The sequence below is a fragment of the Trichosurus vulpecula genome, chromosome 2, assembly GCF_011100635.1.
Source record: "Trichosurus vulpecula isolate mTriVul1 chromosome 2, mTriVul1.pri, whole genome shotgun sequence".
In the NCBI taxonomy this organism is placed as follows: domain Eukaryota; kingdom Metazoa; phylum Chordata; class Mammalia; order Diprotodontia; family Phalangeridae; genus Trichosurus; species Trichosurus vulpecula.
The window spans coordinates 56205392-56230100 of record NC_050574.1 but is presented as its reverse complement, the minus strand read 5'-3'; the positions used below and the strand labels follow the sequence as shown (position 1 = coordinate 56230100).

General features: G+C 46.4%; 1 protein-coding gene across 2 annotated transcripts in view; it reads right to left on the bottom strand.

Annotated features, from left to right (window-relative positions):
• The window catches only part of EPHA8 (EPH receptor A8), a 48425-nt gene extending 24686 nt beyond the window's left edge, over nt 1-23739 (bottom strand). For both annotated transcript variants that reach the window (XM_036744966.1, XM_036744967.1), the window contains exons 1-2: nt 23652-23739; nt 2605-2669 (exon numbers count right to left, since the gene is read on the bottom strand). In XM_036744966.1, coding sequence (XP_036600861.1) covers nt 2605-2669; nt 23652-23739 — 153 coding nt within the window. The remainder of the gene's footprint in view (nt 1-2604; nt 2670-23651) is intronic.
• Between the last annotated feature and the right edge of the window lie 970 nt (nt 23740-24709).

Here is a 24709-nt window from a genome sequence, read left to right as displayed (position 1 = left end):
TACTAGGGTGGTACGGGCAGGGTGGCTACAGACGCCAATCACATCCTTTCCTGTCCCTGAGTGTGACCCTGCTGGGCAACATCAATGGTTGAGGGCAGTCAGATCGGGAGCCACACTCCTCATGCCTGACCCAGGGAGGTCCGCTCCCAAGCCAGGTTGATGGGCTACAGGCCACCTGGTCCCTGCATTCCCAGGCAGAGATGCTTCTAGGGGATAGCAGTGCCTGGGCACAATGTTGGCATTGGTGGGGCAGGCTGATGCATGCCTCGGTGCTGACAGAGCTGATTAATTTTTCTGGGTCTCTGGCAGGAGGCAGACAGGAAACAGCTGGCATGTTATTTGGTACTCAATTAACTGTGACAATGGCTTTAACCCCAGAGGTACCAGGGAGAGTCCAAAGACAGACTCATGGAACTTCAGAGTCAGGAGGGACTTTAGAATGTTCAGTGTTAGAACTTGAAGGCACCTTTGAGACAAGGGAACATCAGCAGCCTCAGAAGAGAAGATGTTAGAAGAAGGAAGACTTGCCTTCAAATCCTGCCTCGGATACTAACTAGCTGTGTGACCTTGGGTAAGTCCATTAACCTCTCTGTTCCTCAGATTCCTCATCATAAAATGGGGGTGACAATATCACCTGCCTTACAGGTTTGTTGTGAGAACTAAATGAGATAATATTTGCAAAAGGCTTAGAGAATCTTCAAGCACCATATGAGTTCTAGCAATTATCAAGATGAAAGGGCCCTTAGGGCACAGGATGTTGGAGCCGGGAGGGCCCTTAGAACACAGGATGTCAGAGCCAGGAGGGCCCTTAGAACACAGGATGTCAGAGCCGGGAGGGGCCTTAGAACACAGGATGTCAGAGCCGGGAGGGGCCTGAGAACACGGGATGTCAGAGCCGGGAGGGGCCTGAGAACACGGGATGTCAGAACCGGGAGGGCCCTTAGAACACGGGATGTCAGAGCCGGGAGGGGCCTTAGAACACAGGATGTCAGAGCCGGGAGGGGCCTGAGAACACGGGATGTCAGAACTGGGAGGGCCCTTAGAACACGGGATGTCAGAGCCGGGAAGGGCCTTAGAACACACGATGTCAGAGCCGGGAGGGGCCTGAGAACACAGGATGTCAGAACTGGGAGGGCCTTTAGAACACAGAATGTCAGAGCTGGGAGGGGCCTGAGAACACAGGATATCACATCTGGGAGGGCCCTTAGAACACAGGATGTCAGAACTGGGAGGATCCTTAGAACACAGGATGTCAGAACTGGGAGGGCCCTTAGAACACAGAATGTCAGAACTGGGAGGGCCCTTAGAACACAGGATGTCAGAGCTGGGAGGGCCCTTAGAACACAGAATGTCCAAGCTGGGAGGGCCCTTAGAACCACAGGATGTCAGAGCTGGGAGGGCCCTTAGAACCACAGGATGTCAGAGCTGGGAGAGATCTTCAGGACCATCTAGATGTGTGCTCTCCCACTGCTGACTTCTCCTAATGCTCTGTCTTTGTCTGGCCTATGTCTCATCCCCCCTCATAGACATCGGGCTCTTTCAGGGCAAAAACTCAATCTTGTCTTTGTATTTCCCTCAGTAGCCAACACAGGTTCCTTGAACACAAATCCTGAGTAAATATTTACTGAAATGTGGAGAAGATACTCTCAGAAGCTTTTGAAATAATCCAGGTAAGAGCTAATGAGGGCCCACACTAGGTTCGTGCTCAAGAAAGGAGGGGGATGGAAGAAGAAAGCTTTGGGGAAGGTGGAGGCCGAGGAGGAGGAAGGGAGGGTGTCAGGAGGGAGAAGAATCAAAGGGGACTATTTTTTCCAGTCTGGGTGACTGGGAATGTCAACACTTTTAATAGAAACTGGCCAGTCAGGAAAAGCACTTATTTGTGGGCTAAAATCCATTAGAGCTTGGGGCATGCTGCCTTTGGGGTGCTGGAAGGACAGTTGCGTGGCACTGTTCTGGCAAGCAGCAAGTGAACCTGAGGCTGGAGCTTCAGCCCTAAAAACAAAGAAGTGGGAGCCAACCGGACAGAACTAAGAAATGCAGCCCCAGGGGTGACTGAGAGTGCCCAGGGACCAAGTGGAAAAAAGGACAAGCTGAGGACAAAACTGGCTATGAAACAGGATGGAGTAATGGAGAGTACTCTGAGGGACTGAGTTCAAATCTTGGTTCTGCTTTTAACTTCCTGTGTGATACAGAGCAAATTTCTGAACCCATGTAGGCCTTAGCTGCCTTCTCTAATGTGATCCCTTCATTTTACAGGTAAGGAAACTGAGGGAGGGAAATACCTTGCCCCAAATCCCACACAGTGAGAAAGCAACATGGCTGGGGCTAGAATCCAGATCTTACTGACCTTGAGACCAGGTCTTTATCCAGTACTGTGATGATGATGATGATGTTTATGGTGATGAGATCATCATCATCATTAGTGTCATGTTGGGGAGTAGGAAGTAGGCTACAACCCTGTTTCCCAGCTATAGTCCTTGGGCTCTCTCCTTCAGGTAGAGAGTGCCAGCTGCTTATGACCTCCTGGGGACCAAGATGACAGGGAAGACCCATCCCCTGCCCAGCCACCCAACTATGAGTCAGTAGCCAGTCCTCATCACTTACCCCATGTGCTGGGTACGTGAGCCAGCCCCAGTCCCCGTGGATGGTCGACGTGTCCAACAAGTTCACTGCAAAACAGGAAAGAAGAGCCCTTCAAACCCCATCCGATTCCCCAGAGTCCTAATTATGGCCATCGTTGTACTGTGTCATCATCTTTGGCCTTTCCCTTTTTCTTTGTCTCATTCTCTTAGTCCAAATCCATTGACTCTTACGCCATATTTTTATCCCCATAGTCATGACCTGAACTCAGGCCATTCACCTGGGCTGCTGCAATAATCTCTTTCCTGGTCTCCCTGCTGCTGCCAGCCTCTTCTCTCTAATCCTCATCCTCCACCCATTTGTTACAAGAATCTTCCTTCACAACAGGTATGATCACACTAGTCCCCTGTTCCCAAAGCCTCAATGGCTCCCTATCGCCGTTAGGTTAACACACAAACTTCTGAGTCTGGAATATCAGGCCCTTTTGGATTAGGGCTCTGACTTGTCTTTCCAGTTTAACTTCATATAACTTCCCCTTCATGCCATTCTATAATCTATCCACACAGTCAAGCTGGTGTCCAGTCTTCTTCCATCTCAACCCATTTCCAAAGGCTGTCTTCCATACTTGGACTGCACTGTTTGCCTCATTTTCCCCTCTCAGAAAATCCTCAAGGCCCAGCTCGGGTGCCACCTCCACTGTGGGGCAAGCCTCCCCTGAGCAATCAGTCAACAAGCATTTCATTGAGTGCCTGCCATGTTGTAGGCATTGAGCTGGGTACAAAGATCCAAAGACAAAAACAAAACAGCCCCGCCCTTCAAGAAGCTTACAATCTGTGATTTTCCCTCACAGATGTTAGTGTGCTCTCCTCAAATTTTCTTGGAGCACTTAGGATCTCTCCCCTGCCTCAATCACACTCTGGTGTATTATCTATACATGCATCCCCTCAGTAGGCTATAAGCCTCCTTGAGGGCAGGAACTATTTCATTTGCTGATTTTAGATCCCTAGCCAGAAACAGTGTCTGACATACCATGGTTACTTAATTAACGGTTATTGAGTTGAACTAAGTTGAATTCAATTGTAATGCCCTCTTCCCATGGTTGCCTGTGGAGATGCTACCTGTTTTTCTTTTCTTCCCATTTAACAGTATTTTGTTTTTGCCAATGGCATGTAGACAGTTTTCGACATTCCCTTTTATAAGATTTTGAGTTCCGATTTTTTGTCCCTCCCTCCCCTTTCCCCTACCCAAGACAGTAAACAATCTGATATAAGTTATAAATGTGCAATCATATGAAACATTATTTCCACATCAGTCATGTTGTGAAAGAAGCATCACAACAAAAGGGAAAAACCATGAGAAAGAAGAAACAAAAAAAGTGAAAGTAGTCTGCTTTAATCTGCATTCAGACTCCATAGTTCTTTCTCTGAATGTGGATAGCATTCTCCATCATGAGTCTTTTGGAAGTGTCTTAGATCACTGTATTGCTGAGAAGAGCTAAGTCTATTATAGTTGATCATCGCACAATGTTGCTGTTACTGTGTATATGTTCTCCTGGTTCTGCTCACCTCACTCAGCATCGGTTCATGTAAGTCTTTCCAGGTTTTTCTTAAATCTGCCTGCTCATCATTTCTTATACCGTAATAGAATTCCATTACATTCATATGCCACAACTTGTTCAGCCATTCCCCAATTGATGGGCATCCCCTCAATTTCCAATTCTTTGCCACCACAAAAAGAGCTGCTATAAATATTTTCATACATGTGGGTCCTTTTCTCTTTTTTATGATTTCTTTGTGATATAGACCCAGTACCTGGATCAAAGGATATGCACAGTTTGATTGAAACTTTGGGCATAGTTCCAAATTGCTGTCCAGAGTGGTTGGTTCAGTTCACAACTCCACCAACAATATATTAGAGTTCCAATTCTCCCATGTCTTCTTTATTTATCATTTTCCTTTTCTGTCATATTAGTCAATCTTATAGGTGTGAGGTGGTACCTTAGAGTTGTTTTAATTTGCGTTTCTCTAATCAATAGTGATTTAGAGTATTTTTTCATATGACTATAGATAGCTTTAATTTCTTCGTCTGAAAACTGCCTGTTCATATCCTTTGACCGTTTATCAACTGGGGAATGACTTGATTCTTATAAATTTGACTCAGTTCTCTATATATTTTAGAAATGAGGCCTTTATCAGAAACACTGACTATAAAAATTGCTTCCCAGCTTTCTGCTTTCCTTTTAATCTCAGTTGCATTAGTTTTGTTTGTGCAAAGCCTTTTTAATTTAATGTATTCGAAATTACCTATTTTACATTTCATAATGTTCTCTATCTCGTTTGGTCATAAATTCTTCTCTTCTCCATAGACCTGACAGGCAAATTATTTCTTGCTCTCCTAATTTGCTCATGGTATCACCCTTTGTATCCAAATTATGTACCCGTTTTGACTGTGTCTGGCTATACGGTGTGAGATGTTGGTCTATGCCTAGTTTCTGCCATACTAGTTTCCAGTTTTCCCAGAAGTTTTTGTCAAATTGTGAGTTCTTATCCCCAAAGCTGGAGTATTGGGGTTTATCGAACAGTAGGCTACTATAGTCATTGACTACTGTGTCTTGTGTACCTAACCTATTTCACTGATCTACTGCTCTATTTCTTAGCCAGTACCAAGTAGTTTTGATGACTGCTGCTTTATGATACAGTTTAAGACCTGGTATGGCTAGGCCATACAAATGCATTTTTTTTTCATTAATTCATTTGATATTCTGCTGGACCTTTGTTCTTTCAGATGAATTTTTTTTCTAGCTTTACAAAATAAATTTTGGTAGTTTCATTGGTATTGCACTGAATAAGTAAATTAATTTAGGTAGAATTGTCAGTTTTATTATATTAGCTCAGCCTACCCATAAGCAATTGATATTTTTCCAATTGTTTAGATCTGACTTTATGTGAAAAGTAATTGTGTTATTATAGTTCCTGGGTGTGTCTTGGCAGGTAGACTCCCAAATATTTTATATTGTCTACAGTTATTTTAAATGGAATTTTTCTTTCTATCTCTTGCTGCTGGCTTTGTTAGTATTATATGTAAATGCCAATGATTTATGTAGGTTTATTTTATATACTGCAACTTTGTTAAAGTTGTTAATTATTTCAAGTAGTTTTTTAGTTGATTCTCTAGGTTCTCTAAGTATACCACCATATCATTTGCAAAGAGTAATAGTTTTGTTTCCCCATTGTCTATTCTAATTCCTTGAGTTTCTTTTTCTTCTCTAAAGCTAACATTTCTAGTACAATATTGAATAGTAATGGTGATGATGAACATTCTCGTTTCAGCCCTGATCTTATTGGGAAAGCTTCTAGTTTATCCCCATTACAGATGATGTTTGGTGATGGTTTTAGATAGATGCCACTTATTGTTTTAAGGAATACTCTATTTATTCCTGTGCTCTCTAGTGTTTTTAATAGGAATGGGTGCTGTATTTTGTCAAAAGCTTTTTTCTGCATCTATTGAGATAATCATATGATTTCTGTTAGTTTTATTACTGATATGGTCAGTTATGCTGATAGTTTTCCTAATATTGAACCAGCTCGGCATTCCTGGTATAAATACAACCTCATCATGGTGTATTCCTACCTATTTTCCAAGGCCTTGCTCAAATTCCACCTGCTCCAGAAGGCCTTCCCTTCCCACATCATCTCCACCCTCTGCACCCTCTCAGTGCTGACTATTTACACCACTCCTTTGTGCCTGATCACATGCTGCCCTCTGCTCTAGTTATCTGGGTACTTCTCTTCTCTTGCCTGAGAGACCAAGAGCTTCTTTCAGGCAATGCTTATGTCTTATTCTTCCTTCCACCTTCTTAGAAATCCCACCATATTGCCCCCAAAGTTTCCAGGTCACAGCCTTTCCTTTGCTTTATCAAGGAAAGGGTCTGAAATATTTTCCTTTTGTCTCTATCATGAAGACCTCCACATTTCCCTAGGCATTCTGGGAAGATCCCTGGCACTGGCTGTGCTTTGTACTTAGCAGGCACTCAAGAAATATCTGTTGAATTAATGAATTAATATACTGGGCACCCACTGAGGACAGAGGACCAGATTAATAATACAAATGGCTGACATTTATGTAGAACTCTATGGTTTACAAAGAGGGAGGACCCCTCTGGAGAGAGAATTAACTGATGGACTCCTAGTGCAAACTGAAGCATTTTTTCATTTTCTTTGTTTTTCTTGCTTTTTTTTGGCATTGTGACTAATGTAGAAATATGTTTTAGATGACTTCATATGTTAGGGGCGCTCTGGACCTGGGCCCCCCGAGAGGGTAGTGAGACGCCAGGGAGTCTGGACCTGCTGACGCAGCAGTGCCTGTGTGGCTTCTGTCACGTCAGTACCGGGGCGGCTCTAACTGGAGGAGCTCCACCCTCGGGGAGGAACTGGGGAGGAGCTAACCCGAAACACCCAATATAAGGCGCACCCCAGAGAGGGTCAGCGGGATTTGTGTAGCTTTCTGGTACGCCATTGCAATAAAACTGCTTGTCGCATTCTGGTGGCTGTCTGGTGATTCTCCTCTCGCGTCCCCCGGGAGGAGCCGGAGACGTCCGAAGACCCGTGGGCAGGGTGAGTGTGAGGCGGTAGTCGGGGAGTACGGGGTGCTATTGTGGGGCACACCCGTCCGGCCGCCCACATTCATATATATGATAGATATTATATCTCTTGCCTTCTCAATGGGTAGAGGAGATGGAGGGAGGGAGAGAATTTGGAACTGAAAACAAATTTTTTAAAAAAATATTTATTTTTAGTTTTCAACATTCACTTCCATAAGATTTTGAGTTCCAAATTTTCTCCCCATCTCTTCCCCCCAAGATGGCATGTAATTTTTTGATATAGGCTCTACATATACATTCATACTGAACCTATTTTCACATTAGTCAAGTTGTAAAGAAGAATTAGAACCAATGGGAGAAACCATGAGAAAGAAGAAACAAACAAACAAAAAAATGAGAAAAAATAGTATGCTTTGATCTGTATTCAGATTCTACAATTCTTCTTCTGGATGTGGACAGCATTTTCCATCATTAGTCCTTTGGAGCTGTCTTGGATTCTTGCATTGCTAAGAAGAGATAAGTCTATCAAAATTAGTCATTGCACATCGTGGCTGTTACGGTGTACAGTGTTCTCCTGGTTCTGTTCATTTCACTTAGCATCAGTTCATTCAAGTCGGAAAATAATTTTTAATTGAAATATAGTTTATAAGAGGTAGAAAACTCCCTCTTCCAATGCATGTAGGCGCCTTCTCTGACACTTAAAGTCTCAGAGATGCTTAGAGAAGTAAGAGTTAAAATGACTTGTCCAAGACCACACAACCAGCATGTGTTTAAGGCAGAACTGAACACAGGTCTAGATGGTTTCAAGGTTTCAACCCTAGCTACTACACCATACTACCTCTAACAGTTTATAAAGTGAAGCAAAATATAAGATTCCTGAGGTCAGAGGTCATCTCTTTGTTTCTGAATCCCAGGATCTGGCACAATGCCTGGTACATTGTTATTCAGTTGTGTCTGAATCTTCATGACACCCTTTGGGGTTTTTGTGGCAAAGATACTAGAGTGGTTTGCCATTTTCTTCTCCAGCTCATTTTGCAGATGAGGAAACTGTAGCAAACTGGGTTAACTGACTTGCCCAGGGTCACACAGCTAGTAAGTGTCTGAGGACAGATTTGAACTCAGAAAGATGAATCTTCCTAACTTCCAAATGTGGCGATCTACGCATTATGGTGCCACCTAGCAGCTTTGTCTGGTACCTAGGAGGCCTTTAACAGAGAGAGAGAGAGAGAGATGTGTATATTTAAGAAAATTGAGTTCCATACATTAGGATGATAGATTTAGGGCTGGAAGTAACCTTAGAGGTCATCAGGCCAATCCCTGCCCAGTCCTTGGCCATATGGACAGCGTGTTCCTAAGGACACAGCTCTCAATGGTCAGTTTCCCACTACATACTCATGAAGAAACAAAGGCAAGAAGTGATACACCCAATGTCATATAGTCAGCAAGTACCTGGGTCCTCTGAATCCAAACACTACATTTTTTCCATGTTTTCCCCTCATTAATACCCTAATAAGATGCAGCTGGGTGGTACAGCAGATAGTGCATGGGACTTGGAATCCAGGAGACCTGAGTTCAAACCTGATCTTAGACACTTATTAGCTGCCAGGGAACCCTGGGCCAGTCACTTAACCTCTGCCTGCCTCAGTTTCTTCATCTGTAAAATGGTATAATGATAGCATCTGCCTCCCAGGGTTGTTGTGAGAATCATGAGGTGATATTGTAAAGTGTTTTGCAAAACAAAGCACCATATAAATGCTAGGGATTCTTGGACTCAGAGCAACCCTGTGAGATTGGTCATGAAAGATCAGAATGGTTAGACCATGATACACTCGGTGACATCCCATTTTACAGATGAGGACACCAAGGTTCAATCAATATCACAGTGTGGGGCAGTGGTATAGGCACAAGGAGTCAAAGGGCCTGGGTTTGAATTCCAACTCCGCCTTTATTAGCTGTGTGGCCTTGAGCCAATCACTTCTCTTCCCTGGCCCTGTTTCTTTGTTTGTAAAATAAGAGGACTCTAAAACCCTTTCCAGCTCTGACATTTTGTGAATCTGTAAGAGGCCAGGAGACTCAGCCCTAGCTCACCTAGCTAGTAACCGGTGCAAATGAGGCTAGAACCCAGATCTTATGCTTTGGCATAATACCCTAGTATTTTTTTCGCCACCGATTTTGTGGAGAGTGAATTAGAAGACATCAGAAAGAAGCTGTTTTCGTAGCTCTACTCAATGCCCTGAAGTCTGGGGGAGTGATTCCATATGGCCGGGGGACTGTTTCTATGTGTCTGGGCCTGGGGAGAGAAAGGTGGGCCACGGCGTGGTCTTCTCCCATCCTTCACAGCTCAGGAAAGGGAGGGCAGGGTTGACAGGCTGTGATTTATGGAGGGTTTTATTTAGTTCACTCTCTGGCTCCTGAACTTTCCCCAGCTCAGCCACCTATTACCCCTCACCTGACTGCTCTCTCCCGAGCTCCCTGCCCTTGGTGGCTCTCCTCAGTCAATAAGTTCCCTCTCAACTAGAGACAGAGTGGCATTGAGCCGAGGACTCTACAGGGAACCAGGAGACCTGCGTTCTAGTTCCAGATCAACCAATTAATTAACTGTGTGATCTGGAGCCAACTGCCTCTCTTTTCTGGATCACTGTTTCCTCATTGGAAAATGAGGGAGTGGGATAAGATGACCTCTGAAGTCCCTTCTGGCTCTGACATTTGATATTCTCAGATTCCTTCCAATCCACTATTCTACATTCAGAGGGCCCTTCAAATTCTGATGTTCTGTATTCTAATTGCCCTCCCATTTCTAACATTCTGTGTTCTAAGGGCCCTCCCAGCCCCGATATCCTGTGTTCTAAGGGCCCTCCCAGCTCTGACATCCTGTGTTCTAAGGGTGCTCTCAGCTCTCACATCCTGTATTCTAAGGGCCCTCCCAGCTCTGACATTCTGTGTTCTAAGGGCTCTCTCAAATCTAATGTTCTGTAGTTCTGTACCCCAGCTCTAACATTCTATGGTTTTAATTCCACCCCACCCCCTTTCTCTTTGCCTGGGACCCTTCTAGAAAGACCAACTATCTGCCTGCTTCTCTTTAGAGGCTTAATGTCCTCTCCCTCCTACCTCTGCTCCCAGTTAGGCTCACCTCCATGTGGCTCCTTCCCTTGAATCTGGACAGGCTGTTGCTTCTGCCAGACTAGGGCCCCAACAAACCATTCTCTATCCACCTTTTCCCCGCAACTTTTGTGTGGCTGAGGTCTCAGCACTGGCATTTTCCCAGAGGTCTGCGTCACAGTGTGTAAGATGGGCAGGAACACTCTGGGCATTTGCACGTCATTAGCATGCACCCACATGGAGGGAACCAGTCATTCTTGGGAAGTTCTTCAGTTCAGGGGTTATTGCATCAGGCAGGTTTTCCTTCCCCGGCTGATCCCTTCACTCCTGCCTCACCACCCATTCAGAGTGCCCTAGAAGCTCTAGCTCAGGGGCTGGGGCTGAACAGGCAGAATCAGGGAAGGAGGAAGGACAGACAGGAGACATACTTTCTATGCTGCTCCTGGAAGGACCCCAAGGTAAAGGACGCTGAAGGAAATCTACCTTTAAGTTTGTCTTCTCTCTCCCTCTTTCTTCCTCTCTTCTCCCTTCTCCCCAGCAGACCTCCTGAAGGAGGCAGAGGGAGAAGCTTACCCCTCCTCCCTCTCCACCAGCGTGGGAAAAACTGGGTCAGCCAGTGGGTTAGCAATCTCTCTTCTCTGGCTAGCCTGATGGGTGGCGGAGGGAAAAAGGGGGGCCAGCAGGTCACATTGTAGCGGCCCCCCCCCACCAGGGGCTAGGCCTTAGTTGGAAGGAGACAGGAAAGGGGAGTTATTATCTTCACCATGCCTTCCTGGGGCTCTTGGGCCAAGAGTCATCAGGAAGGAAAGACCCTTTCTTTTCCCCTGCCTCTACCTCCCTTCCAGTGCTGCTTACCCCACAGAGTAGACCCCAGCACTGCTGTTTTCTCTTGTCTCCAAATGTATCCACTGGTTATAAAGTATGTACTGTTAGAACTGGGAAGAAGCTTGTCACAGGAGAGCTGGGAGGGCCCTTAGAACACTGAATGTCAGAGCTGGGAGGTCCCTTAGAACACTGAATGTCAGAGCTGGAAGGGCTCTTAGGACACAGGATGTCAGAGTTGGGAGGGGCCTTAGAACACAGGATGTCAGAGCTGGGAGAGGCCACAGAACAGAGAAAGTCAGTTAGGAGGCCCTTAGAACATAGTATATTAGCACTAGAAGGCATTGTAGAGTATTAAAAGGTACAGCTGGGAAGTACCTTGAAGCACAGAACATCAGAGCTGGCAGGGAATGTGGTGAGTCCCTAGTCCAAACACTGTATTTTACAGGTGAGGACACTAAGAACACGCTTTACTTGAGCTCACCCACTGAAGAGCTGTAGCTGTGTAATGAATGAAAAGATGACTGGATGCAATGTAAATGGAAAGAAAAATCAAACAAAGGGACCTGACTGCTGTGTCTTAGTCTTATTTAGTCTTGAAGAAAAGATGAGAAAGTGAAGCTCCCTCCTTTCTTTGCAGAGGTGAAGGCCTACGGGTGCAGAATGCTGCATTTGCCATCAGATTCAGTTACTGGGTTGGTTAGTTTGGCTTTTGCTTTAATTCTGTATTGCAAAGGATGGCTATTTGAGGAGGGAAGGGAGGATGGAAATATTTGGAAATGAAGATAATAATAAAAATAGAAGATATATTTTTTTTTTAAAGAACTGGGTTTTCAGTCAGAGAATTTGAGTTTTAATCTCAACCATGTTTACTAACTGGCTTGTGGCACTGGGCAAGTGTGAGAATCTTTCTGGACCTTACTTTTCTCATCTGTAAAGTGGAAGGCTTGGATCAGATCAGGGGTTTTTTAACCTGTAGTCTTTGGACCCTAGGGATCAGTGGATAAATTTCAAGGAGTTTGATGAACTTGAATGGGGAAAAATTACATCTTTATTTCGACATAATTAGTTTTCTTTGTAATCCTATGAATTATCTTTTATACAGTTAAAAAAACATTATTGTGAATGAGTGGTCCAAACCGGACTTCCAAAAAGGGTCCATGTGGCCAAAAAGGTTAAGAATCTCTGGTTGATTTGATTTCCAAGGTCATTTCCCTCTTAGAAGATTAAACTCCCTGAGGGCAGGGATTATCTTGTATTTGGACTTGTATCCTCAGTGCTTGGCAAACGGTAAGTGTTTAATAAATGCTTTGGTGCTTGGCAAATAGTAAGTGCTTAATAAGTACTTTGGTGCTTGGTAAATAGTAAGGGCTTAATTAATACTTTTCATTCATTCATTGTTCATTCCTTCCCTCATTCCAGCTCTCGGTCCTATCATCCCATGAATGAATGGTAAAACTGGGACAAATAAGAGCCTGGGATTATTATGGGATTTTTGGATTGTCTGCTGCATCCAATGTAAACCTTTCAAGACCCTCCATAGACGTGGCCCTAGCATCTCTTCAATGCTATCATGAGAATCCCTGGATCATTTTAAAATTAATTTTCATTGATCTTTTGTTAAGCCACCCATATTTCCTGACGTTTCTACCTTCCACCCCCCCCTCCAGAGGGCCACCTTGTAGAAGGGAGTTGGCCTTTGAAAACCCAAGACCTCCCTCATCATGGAAAATAAACTTATAACAAAAAATACCGAAGGGGATGCGGGGCGGGGTGGCAGGAAGCAGGTCAGCAGACCTAACCCAGATATGGAGAGAGTCAGACATTGTATGCAGGGTTCTACACACGGCCCCTCCCCCCCCCCCCCCCCCCCCCCGCAAAGAAGGAAGAGGGGACGGAAGAGGCGCCTTCTCGGGTCTCTTCTTTGGAATAGTTCCTATTTCTGTAAGACTGCTGTTTATAAAGTACGTTCTTCATGACAAAACTGTTGGAGGTAAGGAGTACAGATGTTATTATATCCATTATTTACTCAAGAGGAAACTGAGGCACAAAGAAATTAATTGATTCATCTAGGGTCAGAGAGCTAAAGTATCATTATATAAAATGATATATATAATTCCGATCCTACCGCTGCGACTAAAAATCCAGATGAGTTAACAATATATGGAAAGCGCTTTGCCAGCCTTAAAACACTGTATAAATGCTAGCTATTATATAATTATAACTATACAATTATATCATATAATAACATACTGTATATTATTATATAAAAAAATAATATATATATATATATAAAATATATATAACACATTGTATATTATTGTATCATAATGTGTTATATAATAACATATTGCACGTTACCGTATAATCATATTTTATAATGTATTGCTATATTATCCTTACAATGTTAATAATATCATTGTTATAGGTAGCATTTATATAGTGCTTTAAGGTTGGCAAAGTACTTTACCTCTTATCCTACTTGATCCTCACAACTACCCCATAAGATAGCTATTAATATTACTATCCTGCTTTTAGATAAGTTATCTGAGGCTGGAAAAAGTTACGTGATTTACCCAGAATTAAACAGCTAAGGAAGTATACAGGGCAGGATTGGAACTCAAGATCTCTCAATTCTAAGTTCAGCACACCAGGGGCCACCTAGCTGCCTTCTGTTCAACAGTGGGTACCAGAATCAGATACTGAGAAGTAGAAGGGGCCTCAGAGATTACGTGTGTGTGTGTATGTGTGTATGCACACACATATACATATAAATATAATATATATAAATATATAATATAAATATATATACAATATAATATATATAAAAATATATATAAATATAAATATGTATGTGTGTGTGTGTGTGTGTGTATATATATATATATATATATATATATATATATATATATATATATATAGTCCGACCCACCCATTTTACAGATAAGAAAACTGAGGCCCATGGCAGTGAAGTGGCCAGCACAGGAGGGCAGTAACAGTCACCCTCAGAGGTGATATCTGAACCCTAGCCTGATTCTAAAGCAACTGCTCTTTCTAAGATACTGAAACCGCCCATGACTCCTGTCTGGTTGGTCTCCCCATTCTTCCCCTCTCCGACCTCTTCACCTTTGCTCAAGCTGGGGCCTCCACAGATAACACCCTCCTTCATCCTTTCCATCTAGTTAATTGTTCCGAATGCTTCTCCCGTAAAAACCTGGCTCAAGTTCCACCAATTACTCTAATCTATGATAGCGATCTCTCCCACTCTCCCTGAGTATTATGCCAACTCCCCTAGGCTGGGAGTCCCTTAAGAACAGGAATGTGTATTCCTCAGAGCTGGCCACATTGGAGATGCTTGCAAAAAAAAAATCTCATACTGATCTGAATACGGGCTGCCCCTACACTACCCCACCAGGTGACCTGCATCCTACAAGTGTGCTCTGATTAGCTATTGTCTGCCTGGCCTAAGTATGGATGTGGGGAATGGAGGAACATCTGATCTAGAGGAACTTACAGGTCACCTAGTCCAACCTCCTTATTTTACAGATTAGGTAAACGATGGGTCGGAGAAGGCAGTGATTTGACCAAGGTCATACTGCCAGTGGAAGGCAAATCTGGAATATGAAAACCCAAGTCTAGCATTCCTCGGGGAGGCTGAAGATCCAATGTGAAGTCAGTTGTCCACCAATCTCTTTTCCCCCCACCAAGAAAATGGGGTTGTGATTTTCTCACCAACACTCCCAGTCATAAATTGTAGGTTTCATGGATTTAGAGAAGGAAAAGACCTTGACGGGGGTGGGGTGGGGGGGGTGGGGAGGGTGGCGCTACCTAGTCCAACTCCCTTATTTTACAGAGGGAGGAAGTGAGGACCAAAAAGGTTAGTGGTGGTCACCCAGGTAAATCCTCCAACCCAGTCTGTCTATGCCCGTTTTTGTACACGGTCATTTCAACATTGTTTCCCTCGTTAGGCTGGAAGCCCCTTGAGAACGAGATTGTCTTTTGCCTGTCTTTGTATCTCCAGCGCTTAGCACAGTGCCTGATGCATAGTAGGTGCTGACCAAGTGACCAGAAAAACTCTGGACTGAAAGTGTAGCCTTGACCTCAACTATCCAGCTATTTCAGCAAACATCAAGATATACAGTTATTTGGTATAATTATTTTTCAGTCTTTCTATTTATACATAGCATACATACATATATGCATATATACATATACATATATATTCATTTGCTCTCCTCTTTTCAGAAATTTTATCTTAGGGATATGGCCTATGTTTGGGAACAGTCTATATTCAGACCAATATGAAGCTCTCCTCCCTACGTTCCCCTTTTCCCTTCTCTTCATTCTGCCCCCCTCCTTTCTTCTTTCTCTCTCCTCTCCTGCCCTCTTCTCTTCTTCTCCCTTCTACCTCCCCTCCTTTAATTGACCTTCCCTCTGGTGCCCCTTCCTAGCTCTCACCTTTCCTCTCCTGGTTTTGCTTCCTCTCTCCTCTCCAATTCCATCTTTCTCGCCACCCACGATTCTGCTTTTCTCCCTTCCCTGCCGGCCTGCTTTCTCTCCTCAACGATCCCCTCCCCTTTCTTCCCCTTCTCTGTCCTCTTCCTTCCCTTGTCTTTCTCTCCCCTGCTCTCTCCTTCCACCTCCCTCCCTCCTCCCCTCCCCTTGAATACTAAGCACCACTTGGATGACAGAATCAGAATCCAAAAAGATTTCAACAGGCTAGAAGAACAATCTGAATCTAATAAGATGAAATTTAATAGGGATAAATGTGAAGCTGTACACTTGGGTTTTAAAAAGAATCAACCACACGTGTAGAGGGTGGGGTATGGTTGGAGGGGCTCTAGATAATAAATAAATCCTGTGACAATGATCTGTCAGTCTTAGTGAACTGCAAGCTGAATGTGGGTCAACCGAATGACCTCAAAACAAACAAAAACAAACAAAAAATGAATTCTACAGTGAAGTCGGTGCTGTTTTTATGCCTGGGCAGGCCACCGCTGGAGCACTATGTCCAGATCTAAGCATCCCGTTTTACGAAGGGCGTCGATAAGCCGGACCCCCAGTGAGAGAAGAGGTGGCCTGGTGAGAGATAAGCCGGACCCCTTGTGAGAGACTTGGAGACCATGCCTCACAAGGACTGGTTGAGGGAGTCAGAGATGCTTAACCTGGATGAAAAACAACTTATCAGGGAACATGATAGCTGACTTCAAGTATCTGAAAGGCTGTCATGAGGGAGAGGGATTAGCCATGCTCTGCTTGGCCCCAGAGGGTAGCACTAGAAGGGAGAGGCGGCAGAGGCAGAGAGGCTGATTCCAGCCAGAGTAGGATAAGCCTGGCTAGCAATTAGAGCTGTCCAGCAGTGATGTGGGCCAGCTCAGCAGGTAGTGAGGTCCCTATCATTAGGAGTCTTCAAGCAGAAGATGGGTGTCCACTTGTCCTGATGATAAAGATAGGATTCCTATCTGGGTATAGGATGGATCAGACTGGTCTCTGTCATCCCTTCCAATTCTGAGCTTCTGCAGTTAGAGTTGGTAGGGATGGACCTGAGAGGGTAGATCGCCAGGACAGAGAATGTCAGAGTCAGAGGGGCTCTTGAGAGATGGAATGTCATATCTGGGAGGGATCTTAGAGCATGGAATGTCAGAGCTGAGAGGGCCCTTAGAACAGAGACTGTCAGAGCTGGGAGGGCCCTTAAAACAAAGAATGTTGGAGCTCAGAGGGACATTAGAACACAATGTGTCAAATATGGGAGGGACATTAGAACACAGGATGTCAGAATGACATTAGAACATGAAATGTCACAAGTGGTAGGGTCCTTAAAACACAGAATGTCAGAATGAGGAGAGATCTTTGAGCATCAAATATAGAGTTGGAAGAGATTTCAGAATAGAGAATGTTAAGAGTTGATTGGGATCTTAGAACACTGAATTTTGGAGCTGGAAGGGCCCTTAGAAATCATCTATTACAAGGCCCTTATTTTATAGAGAAGGCCACTTAAAGAAACCATTCTGTTCTCATAACTGGCCACTCTGACTAAATGTGGCCTCTGACGCCTCTCCAGCTCTGATTCTGGGGATCCACATCGCCCTCCTTCTCCTTCTCTTCCTCTGAACTGAATACTAAGTGCTCTGTCCTGCCCCAAGCCTTAACCCATATGGAAGGTGAAGGAGCAGGTGCCCTTTCCCCGCTCATGCTCCAAACGCACCCGCTGATTCTGGAGCTCCTGATTCTTACCAGAGCTTCAATCTGCTCTCATAGTCCTTTGCCCACCACCCCAGGCTGGAGCCTCTCTGGAGAGGCAACTGGTCTAGGTGGAAGGGTGCTGGATTCATAATCACAAGAGATCTGAGTGCGAATCCTAATTCTGACCCTTGTTAGCTGTGTGACTAAGGACAATTTGCTGTCCCTCTGAATCTGTTTCCTGTGAAACCAGGATATGAATACTCAGAGGGCTACCACAAGATAAAGCACATTAAAGGCTCCCCAAACTTCAACGGTTGGAAGGTATTATTACTACTGGATGAGAGGCAGCTAGGGGGCTGGCCTTGAACTTGGGGATTCCTGGTTTCAGGTTCTATCTTGGACACATACTCTGACATCCTAGCTGTGTGACCCCCAAGCAAGTCATGCCAGGCAATTCTCTCTAAGACTCCAAATTACCAAAGAGTTGCTGTCAGCATTAGTGGAGGGAGTTTCCACACCAAGAGTTTCCCATACAGATAGACTCACAAGTTGGTACTCCACCTCCTCAAAAAAGAAATACTCCCAAGCACAAATATGGAAAACCCAGTGTATTTTTAATCAGTTTCTGATGCCCAGGCTAACAGAGCTCTGGATAATCCCAAACAATATATAATCCTAAAGTACTTTCCATCTGATTTTGAAATATAGTGCCTTTCCCCTCCACCTTTCCACGCCCACCAGCACAGTTTGCTTCTTCCATTTGGGGAAGGCCAATATTCAAATTGGTTTATTTTCCCTGGTTTACCCAGCAGCCCCTTCACATCCATTATGCTCCCTCCAGATGTGGTTTCTCACTGCCTTTCCCACCACATACTGTGGCACTCACTGGTTACAGCACCTGGCATTCCCTCTCCCAACCTCTGACCTTCGATGTACTATCCATCCATCAAGTCCCTGCTTAAATGCCAACCCCTCCCCCCACCCTCCAGGAAGCCGTCCCACAGGAGAAGCTGCAGAGCTTCAGAATCCAAAGACCTGGTTTTGAGTCCTGGATCCACCTACTTTCCAGCTGCATGGCTGGGTAAATCCTTCCATTTCTATGACCCTCAGTTTCCTCATCTTTAAGATGGGGATGATAATCCTTGCACCATACCAGTTGGAGGTTGTGGGGGTAAAAAAGTGTATCATGAACTTTAAAACACAAGAGAAACCTGAGCTAGGTATCCCCTCAGCCAGAGGTGCGCTCTCTCTCATTTGATTTCTTGGCACCTTATAATCTCTTATGAAGCTATCAAACTAATTTGCATTGTATATTGTATATTGTCTTACTTCTCCTTACTAGACCTTAAATGCCTTATCTAATTTGTTAGCATAATGAGTTGCATTTTAGGGGATCTAGACATTTTATTTCATAGGCAAAAGTAATTCCTGATATGGAAAAACCCTTCACACATGGTGATTAGCACCTCATACTTAACTTGCAGTTTTAGAGAGTTATCGGGGGCACCAAGAGGCTAGGTGACTTGACCAGTGTAGCCAGTATGTGTCACAGGCAGGATTTGAACACAGATCTTGATTTCAAGGCTGGGTCTCTATCCCCTAAACCACATTGCCTTTCACCTTAAGGAGAATCCTTACAACATGACTGTTGAATTAATGTATAAATGACAATAAGACAGCAAGGCATCCATGTCTTGTGTGGCCAGGGGATGGATGTCAACACAGGGGAAATGGTTCGGGAGGATGAGCCCCTAAAGTAGAGAATCTCCATAGAGATCATTGAGAAGTGACTATCAGCCCATCTCCCTTCCTTATGGAATTGCTTAACTCCTTTTGAGGTTACATTATGATCTGGTGGGTCTGATGGTCTATGTGTGTGTTGGAGGGGGGAGGGAAGTGACTACAGAAAATTTGCCATACTAATGGCTTTCTGATGCCCCAAGAGAGTGGCATCTGGGTAAGAACTCCTGCTTGTGCCCGTGGAACATTATTGGAAATCCCCTTAGTTCAAGCTCAGTCAGGGAAGCCCTGCCTATGCCACAGGGAGTGATGCTGAGGACTGAGATCCTTCTTGTCTGGACTCCAGGGGCATCTATTCTCAATGCCTCCTCCATTCCCAATAGCCTGGGGCCAAGTTGCTTTAAGTCGATCCAATTCGATGAGCATTTATCATTTGGAAAGGAAAATGTCACAATGAGCCAGTCTTGGAATCAGCAAGAACTGGGTTCAAGCTCCCATCTCTGACACATACTGGTTGTGTGACCCTGGGAAAGTCACCTAACTTCTCATGGCCACCACGGAACAGTTATAGAAAGGGGACCAATCTGCACTGGTAAAGAGAATTGTCTCATTGGGGGATTCCCATGTATCAGTGTAACCACAGATCCAGCATATGAATTAAAAGCATTTATTTAGGAGCCTATGTAAGTGGCTTTATTAAACATCTGTATTATGCTGGGAATCCAAAGAAAAAGAAAAAAAATAAGGTCCCTGCCCTTGGGAAACTTACATTCTCCATAGACTCCATCCCAAATCTTGTCTGGAATACTTAGGAGTCAATCACCCCAGAAGGTGTAGTCAGAAAAAAATGATGGCATGACACAATGGAGACGGGGACCCTCTTGCCCCTCCCCTCCATACTATCCAATTCCCTAGTGACAAGTACAATGACCCTGAGCAACATAAACCCATTCTCAAGACAACATTCTTATCACTCAGGACAATGGATTCTGCCCAGAGAAGATGCCCCCTTATCCCTCTAGACAACTGTCTTTTCCTTCAGGACAACAGTCATAATCTTTTAAAAATGACTCCTCCCAAGGACAATGTTTATCCCTCGGGACGATGGACCCTGCTGACAATGGTCCTACCCTAAAGGACAATGACCTCTCTCCAATGGACAATAATCATCCCTCTGGAAATGCCCCTTATTCTACAACAACAACTGCTCCTCAGACCAATAACCCTTCTCCTCCACTCGATGACTCAGATCATGTCCCTGCACCACCACCCCCACCACCCCCAGCCTTCTGGAATCACCTCTTCGGATGCGGCTCTGAGCTTGGTCCCCAGTTCTGCATCAGATGCTGTCTCCAAGAAGGAAAGGGTGTGATGCCCCGACTCCCCGCGTACCCACACCCAACACTTAGACTCCAGCAATGCTAATCTGTCTCTACGGCAGCCAGCAGCAATATTCTCTCCCCCACCCCCATGCTCCACCCTCATGGCTGAGAAGAGCCCCTTAGAAAACCAAACCTACAGCTCCCCAAATTCTTCCCCACTCCCTTCCACCCTGCCCATCTCCTCCTCTTCATTCAGGCTCTACACCCCACCCCCATTCCTCTTAATAATCACTGGATGGTAAAATTCTGAGCCAGAAGGGACCTTAGAAATCATACAGCCCCCTCCCCTTAATTTTACCAAGGAAGAAAATTCATTCCAGAGAAGGAAGACTCGCTTAAACTAAGGTCATGCAGGTAAGTAAGCAGCAGAGTCCAGGATTCAAGCTCAGGTCCCCCACCCTTGGTCTAATAGTCCTGTTGGCCCTGCCATTGCTATTCCCCTCAGAACCAGCCTCTCACAGCAGCCTGGTTCTCTCTGGGCAACACCTTTGTCATCTGTGGTGGCTACTGATCCTCCCTGACTTGCAGGCCCTCTGCATGGACACCTGTGTCCAGGCCCTGGGCTTAGGTATCAGTGGAAAGGCATGTGTGTGAGCTCAGATGCTGGTGTGGAACTGGGTACTCTTAGGGGCTTCGGGGAATAGAGGGAGTTGGCAAAAGCTGTCTGTTCAGGAGTTTACCCTGGCTTAGCCAGAGCCCCATTTTGGACTCAGAATATTAGCCGGTAGGACTCTAGGCCAAGGGTGGCACCCTGCCAGACTCCAGACTGACAAAGTATCTGCTGGAATCTCAAGTCTTGCCTTGAAACTCCAAGAGGGCAGGGACCTTAGGAGGGCATCTAGTGCTGCCTGCAATTGACCAGGAATCTCTCCTCCTGCATCCCCACTTGAAGACCACTATTGATGGGGAACTCACAATCTCCTAAGACAGCCAGAGGTCATGTGGTCCAGTGGCGAGAGCCTTAGATTTAGGGTCAGAGGATCTGGATTTGAATCCTGGCTTTGCCACTTACTACCTCTATGGCATCTAAGTGACTGGAGGCTTCTGGGCCTTACATTCCCCAGCTACAATAATTTTGGAGTGGGACTGGTGTCTCCTAGCTCTAAATCCCACGGTCCTGGATTGCTGATTGTTCACAAATTTTTCCTCATTTGGAGCCCAAATCAGATTTCATTCAATTAGGCCAAGCAAAAGCCTCGCCCCGACTTGTGTTTAATTTATAGCTCACCGTAATTGCCACCTCCTCCAGCAAACTTCCTTGATTTACTTCAATTACTACTGCCCTTTATTATTGGGTCTGGGTGCACCAAAGAGCCTATCAGACCCTAAAGGCAGGCCGGGTGCCATTTTTTTGGTCTATGTACCTCGGACACACCAGGCATTTAATAAATACACATCGAATTTATTTGAATGGTATCCTTCTTGCACAAGACAGACCTCCACATACCTGAAGATAACTAATAGGTACCCCCCTACCCCACCCCAGATTCAATTTTCTTTCTTCTAGGTCAATCAAACCCATTTCCTTCTACTGATATCATGCTGAGTCTGGTTTGGCTCTATCTTAGCCATCCTCTTGGTACACTGCAGTTTTGTCGGGGTCCTCCCTAAAATGCAGGGCTCTGTACTGGATGCAAATACACCTGATAGGTTTCGAGGAAGGGGAACAATCATTCTCTCCTTGTGGACAATATGCCCCTGTCCAAGTCAGCACTGGATCAGGGCATTCTGAGGACCAGGGAGCATGGACATTAGGAGGAGGAGGCTCCCAGGGCAGGTTGGGATGGGAAGGATGGTTAGAAGATTCCCCCGATCCCTCATCACCACCCTCCTCAGTTACAAAGAAAACTCCAGGAACCCCTAGAGAGGAGCAGGGAAGCTGGCTATGGGAGTTGGTGGGGACCCAGTGGTGAGCAGAGAGCCTCGGGGCATGGGGGAAACAAGTGGGGGTCAAGAATGGCATGCAGGGGTTAGAGAATGGAGAATGGAGCCCTGTAAGTAGCCTCTGAATGCTCTGCGATGAATCTCAGCTTCCAGAAGCCAAATCGAGGATCCCTAACTGCTCTCTCTCTCAGGGTCTGATCTCCAAGCTCTGCGTAATAGTCCGTCTGCCCTGCTCTTACCAGAGGCCAATTTCAAGTGCTTCCCACCCTCTCTTCAATTTGATAAAGAAGAAATTTAGAGCCAGGGCACCCGGGTTTTAATTCTAGCTCTTTGCCTTCCATCTTGTGTGACCTTGGGCAAGTCACTTGCCATCCCTGCCTGGCCTCTTATCTCAGCTTGTAAAGTCATGGGGTTTATGGGTGAATTCTGGCAGGTCCCTGTGCAGCTCCAAATCCCCCATCTACTGTGGTCTATTTTTCCACCTGTTCTCTTTGTGACCTCTCTGTGCTTTCTCTCGTCCCAGTCCCCCACCCCCACCCCCACTGTTTCCGGGCCTTCTGTCTTCTCCCTTTTCCAAGTCTTCTCACTTTTTGCTCCCATCTCTGCTTCCCTTTCTTTGTCCCCTCGCTACCTTTTTCCGTATCCTCTTTTCTGTCTCCCTTCTTTGCTCTCTCCTTGCCTGTTTCATCACTTCTGGCTTCTCCCCTCTTCCGATCTCTCTAGCCTCTTTTTAACTCTCCCCCACCCTTCTGCTCTCCTCTCTCTCGGTCCTATATGAGAACACTGTCCCTTCCTCCCACAGTGGGAGTCCCTTCCCTGGGTCCCACGCTCGCCTTTGCCCAGGGGCTCCCTCCTCCACCTCTCTGCCCCTTCTCCCTGACTCCCCCTTCTCCTGTCTTTTTGCCGGTGCCCCTCTGCCGGTCCCGGTTTGCCCACTTCCTTTCCTGCCCTACCCCGAGCCCCTCTCCAGCATGTGCGTGCCCAGGACGCGGAGCAGGAGCCCGCCTGCAGCTTGAACCAGAGCGATAAGCGATGCCAGGAGCCCGAGCCCGAGCCCGAGGCGGAGCCCGAGCTGGGGCGGGCCCCGCCACAGGGCCGCTGCATGCTGGGCTCCGGGGCTCGGGGCTCCGGCTGCCCCCTCCCCCAGGCCCTCCCGCGGGGCAGGGACAGAGGGCGGGGTGTGCGCCCGCTTCTCCAGCTGGGAAGCTGCCCCCCGCACCCGGGGCCGGCTTAGGGCTGGGGGAGAGTGGTCCCCGGGGCAAGTGAACTTCGGGAGCGAGAAGATCCGCAAGCCCCGCCCCCACCTGCCCCCAGAGCCCACCCGCGTGCCCCCGGCGCCCACCCGCGCGCCCCCGGCTTACCTTCGCCGCGGGCCGCCGACATGCAGGTGGCGGCCACGGCCGTGACCACCCAGAGCGAAGAGGGCAGGCCGGCGCGGGCCGGGGCCATGGTCCCGGGGCCAGGACTGGGGCCGGGGGCCGGGGGCCGAGGCCCGGGCCGGGGCCGGGGGCGGGGGCGGGCAGCCCGCCGCGGCTCTCAGCTCCTTCCCGGCTCCTCCGCCACAGCCCCGCGCACGCCCCGCCGCTGCCCGCACATCGGCGCGCACAGCTACACTCGCACTCACACAAGCACACAGCACACCCCCCCCTCCCCACGCGCGCACAGACACACACACACACAGACACACACACCGGCGCGCGCGCGCGCACACACACACACGCACACACACACACCGACACACATACACCGACACACACCCCGACACACACACGCGAGCGCAGCCTGCACCCGGGAAGGAGCCGGGCCCGTCACCGAGTCGAGCCAATCAGAAATGAGAGATTTGACTAGAGCCACCTCACAACACACACATAGACACACACAACACGGACACACATAGTCTCAGACACACACACGGAGACCCTCACACATGCATACACCCAAAGATCCAGATACTCGTCTATTTATTCTCAGACCCACACTCATATATAAACCATACACACAGACACACAACCACCACAGATATACATAGATTGAAACACATACCACAGACACACATAGACTCAAACACATTCACATAGAGACTCACACAAAGACATGTGAACATCCTCATCCTCATAGACACACAACACAGCCACACCAGGACAGAAAGACGCACAGAGGCGCACACGAACATACATATAGATACACACAGGCTGTAATGCAAGGACCCCTAGGAAGACTCACACACCGATGCACACACACAGACATACACACACACACTCACAAAATGTACACTCTCACATAGAGACATTGGCACAGCTCCACCTCCCCTCTGCCTGGGCTCCTTCCCTGGGCTGTTCTAAGTATCTCAACTGTTCTCTCTCTCTCTCTCTCTCTCTCTCTCTCTCTGTCTCTGTCTCTCTCTGTCTCTGTCTCTGTC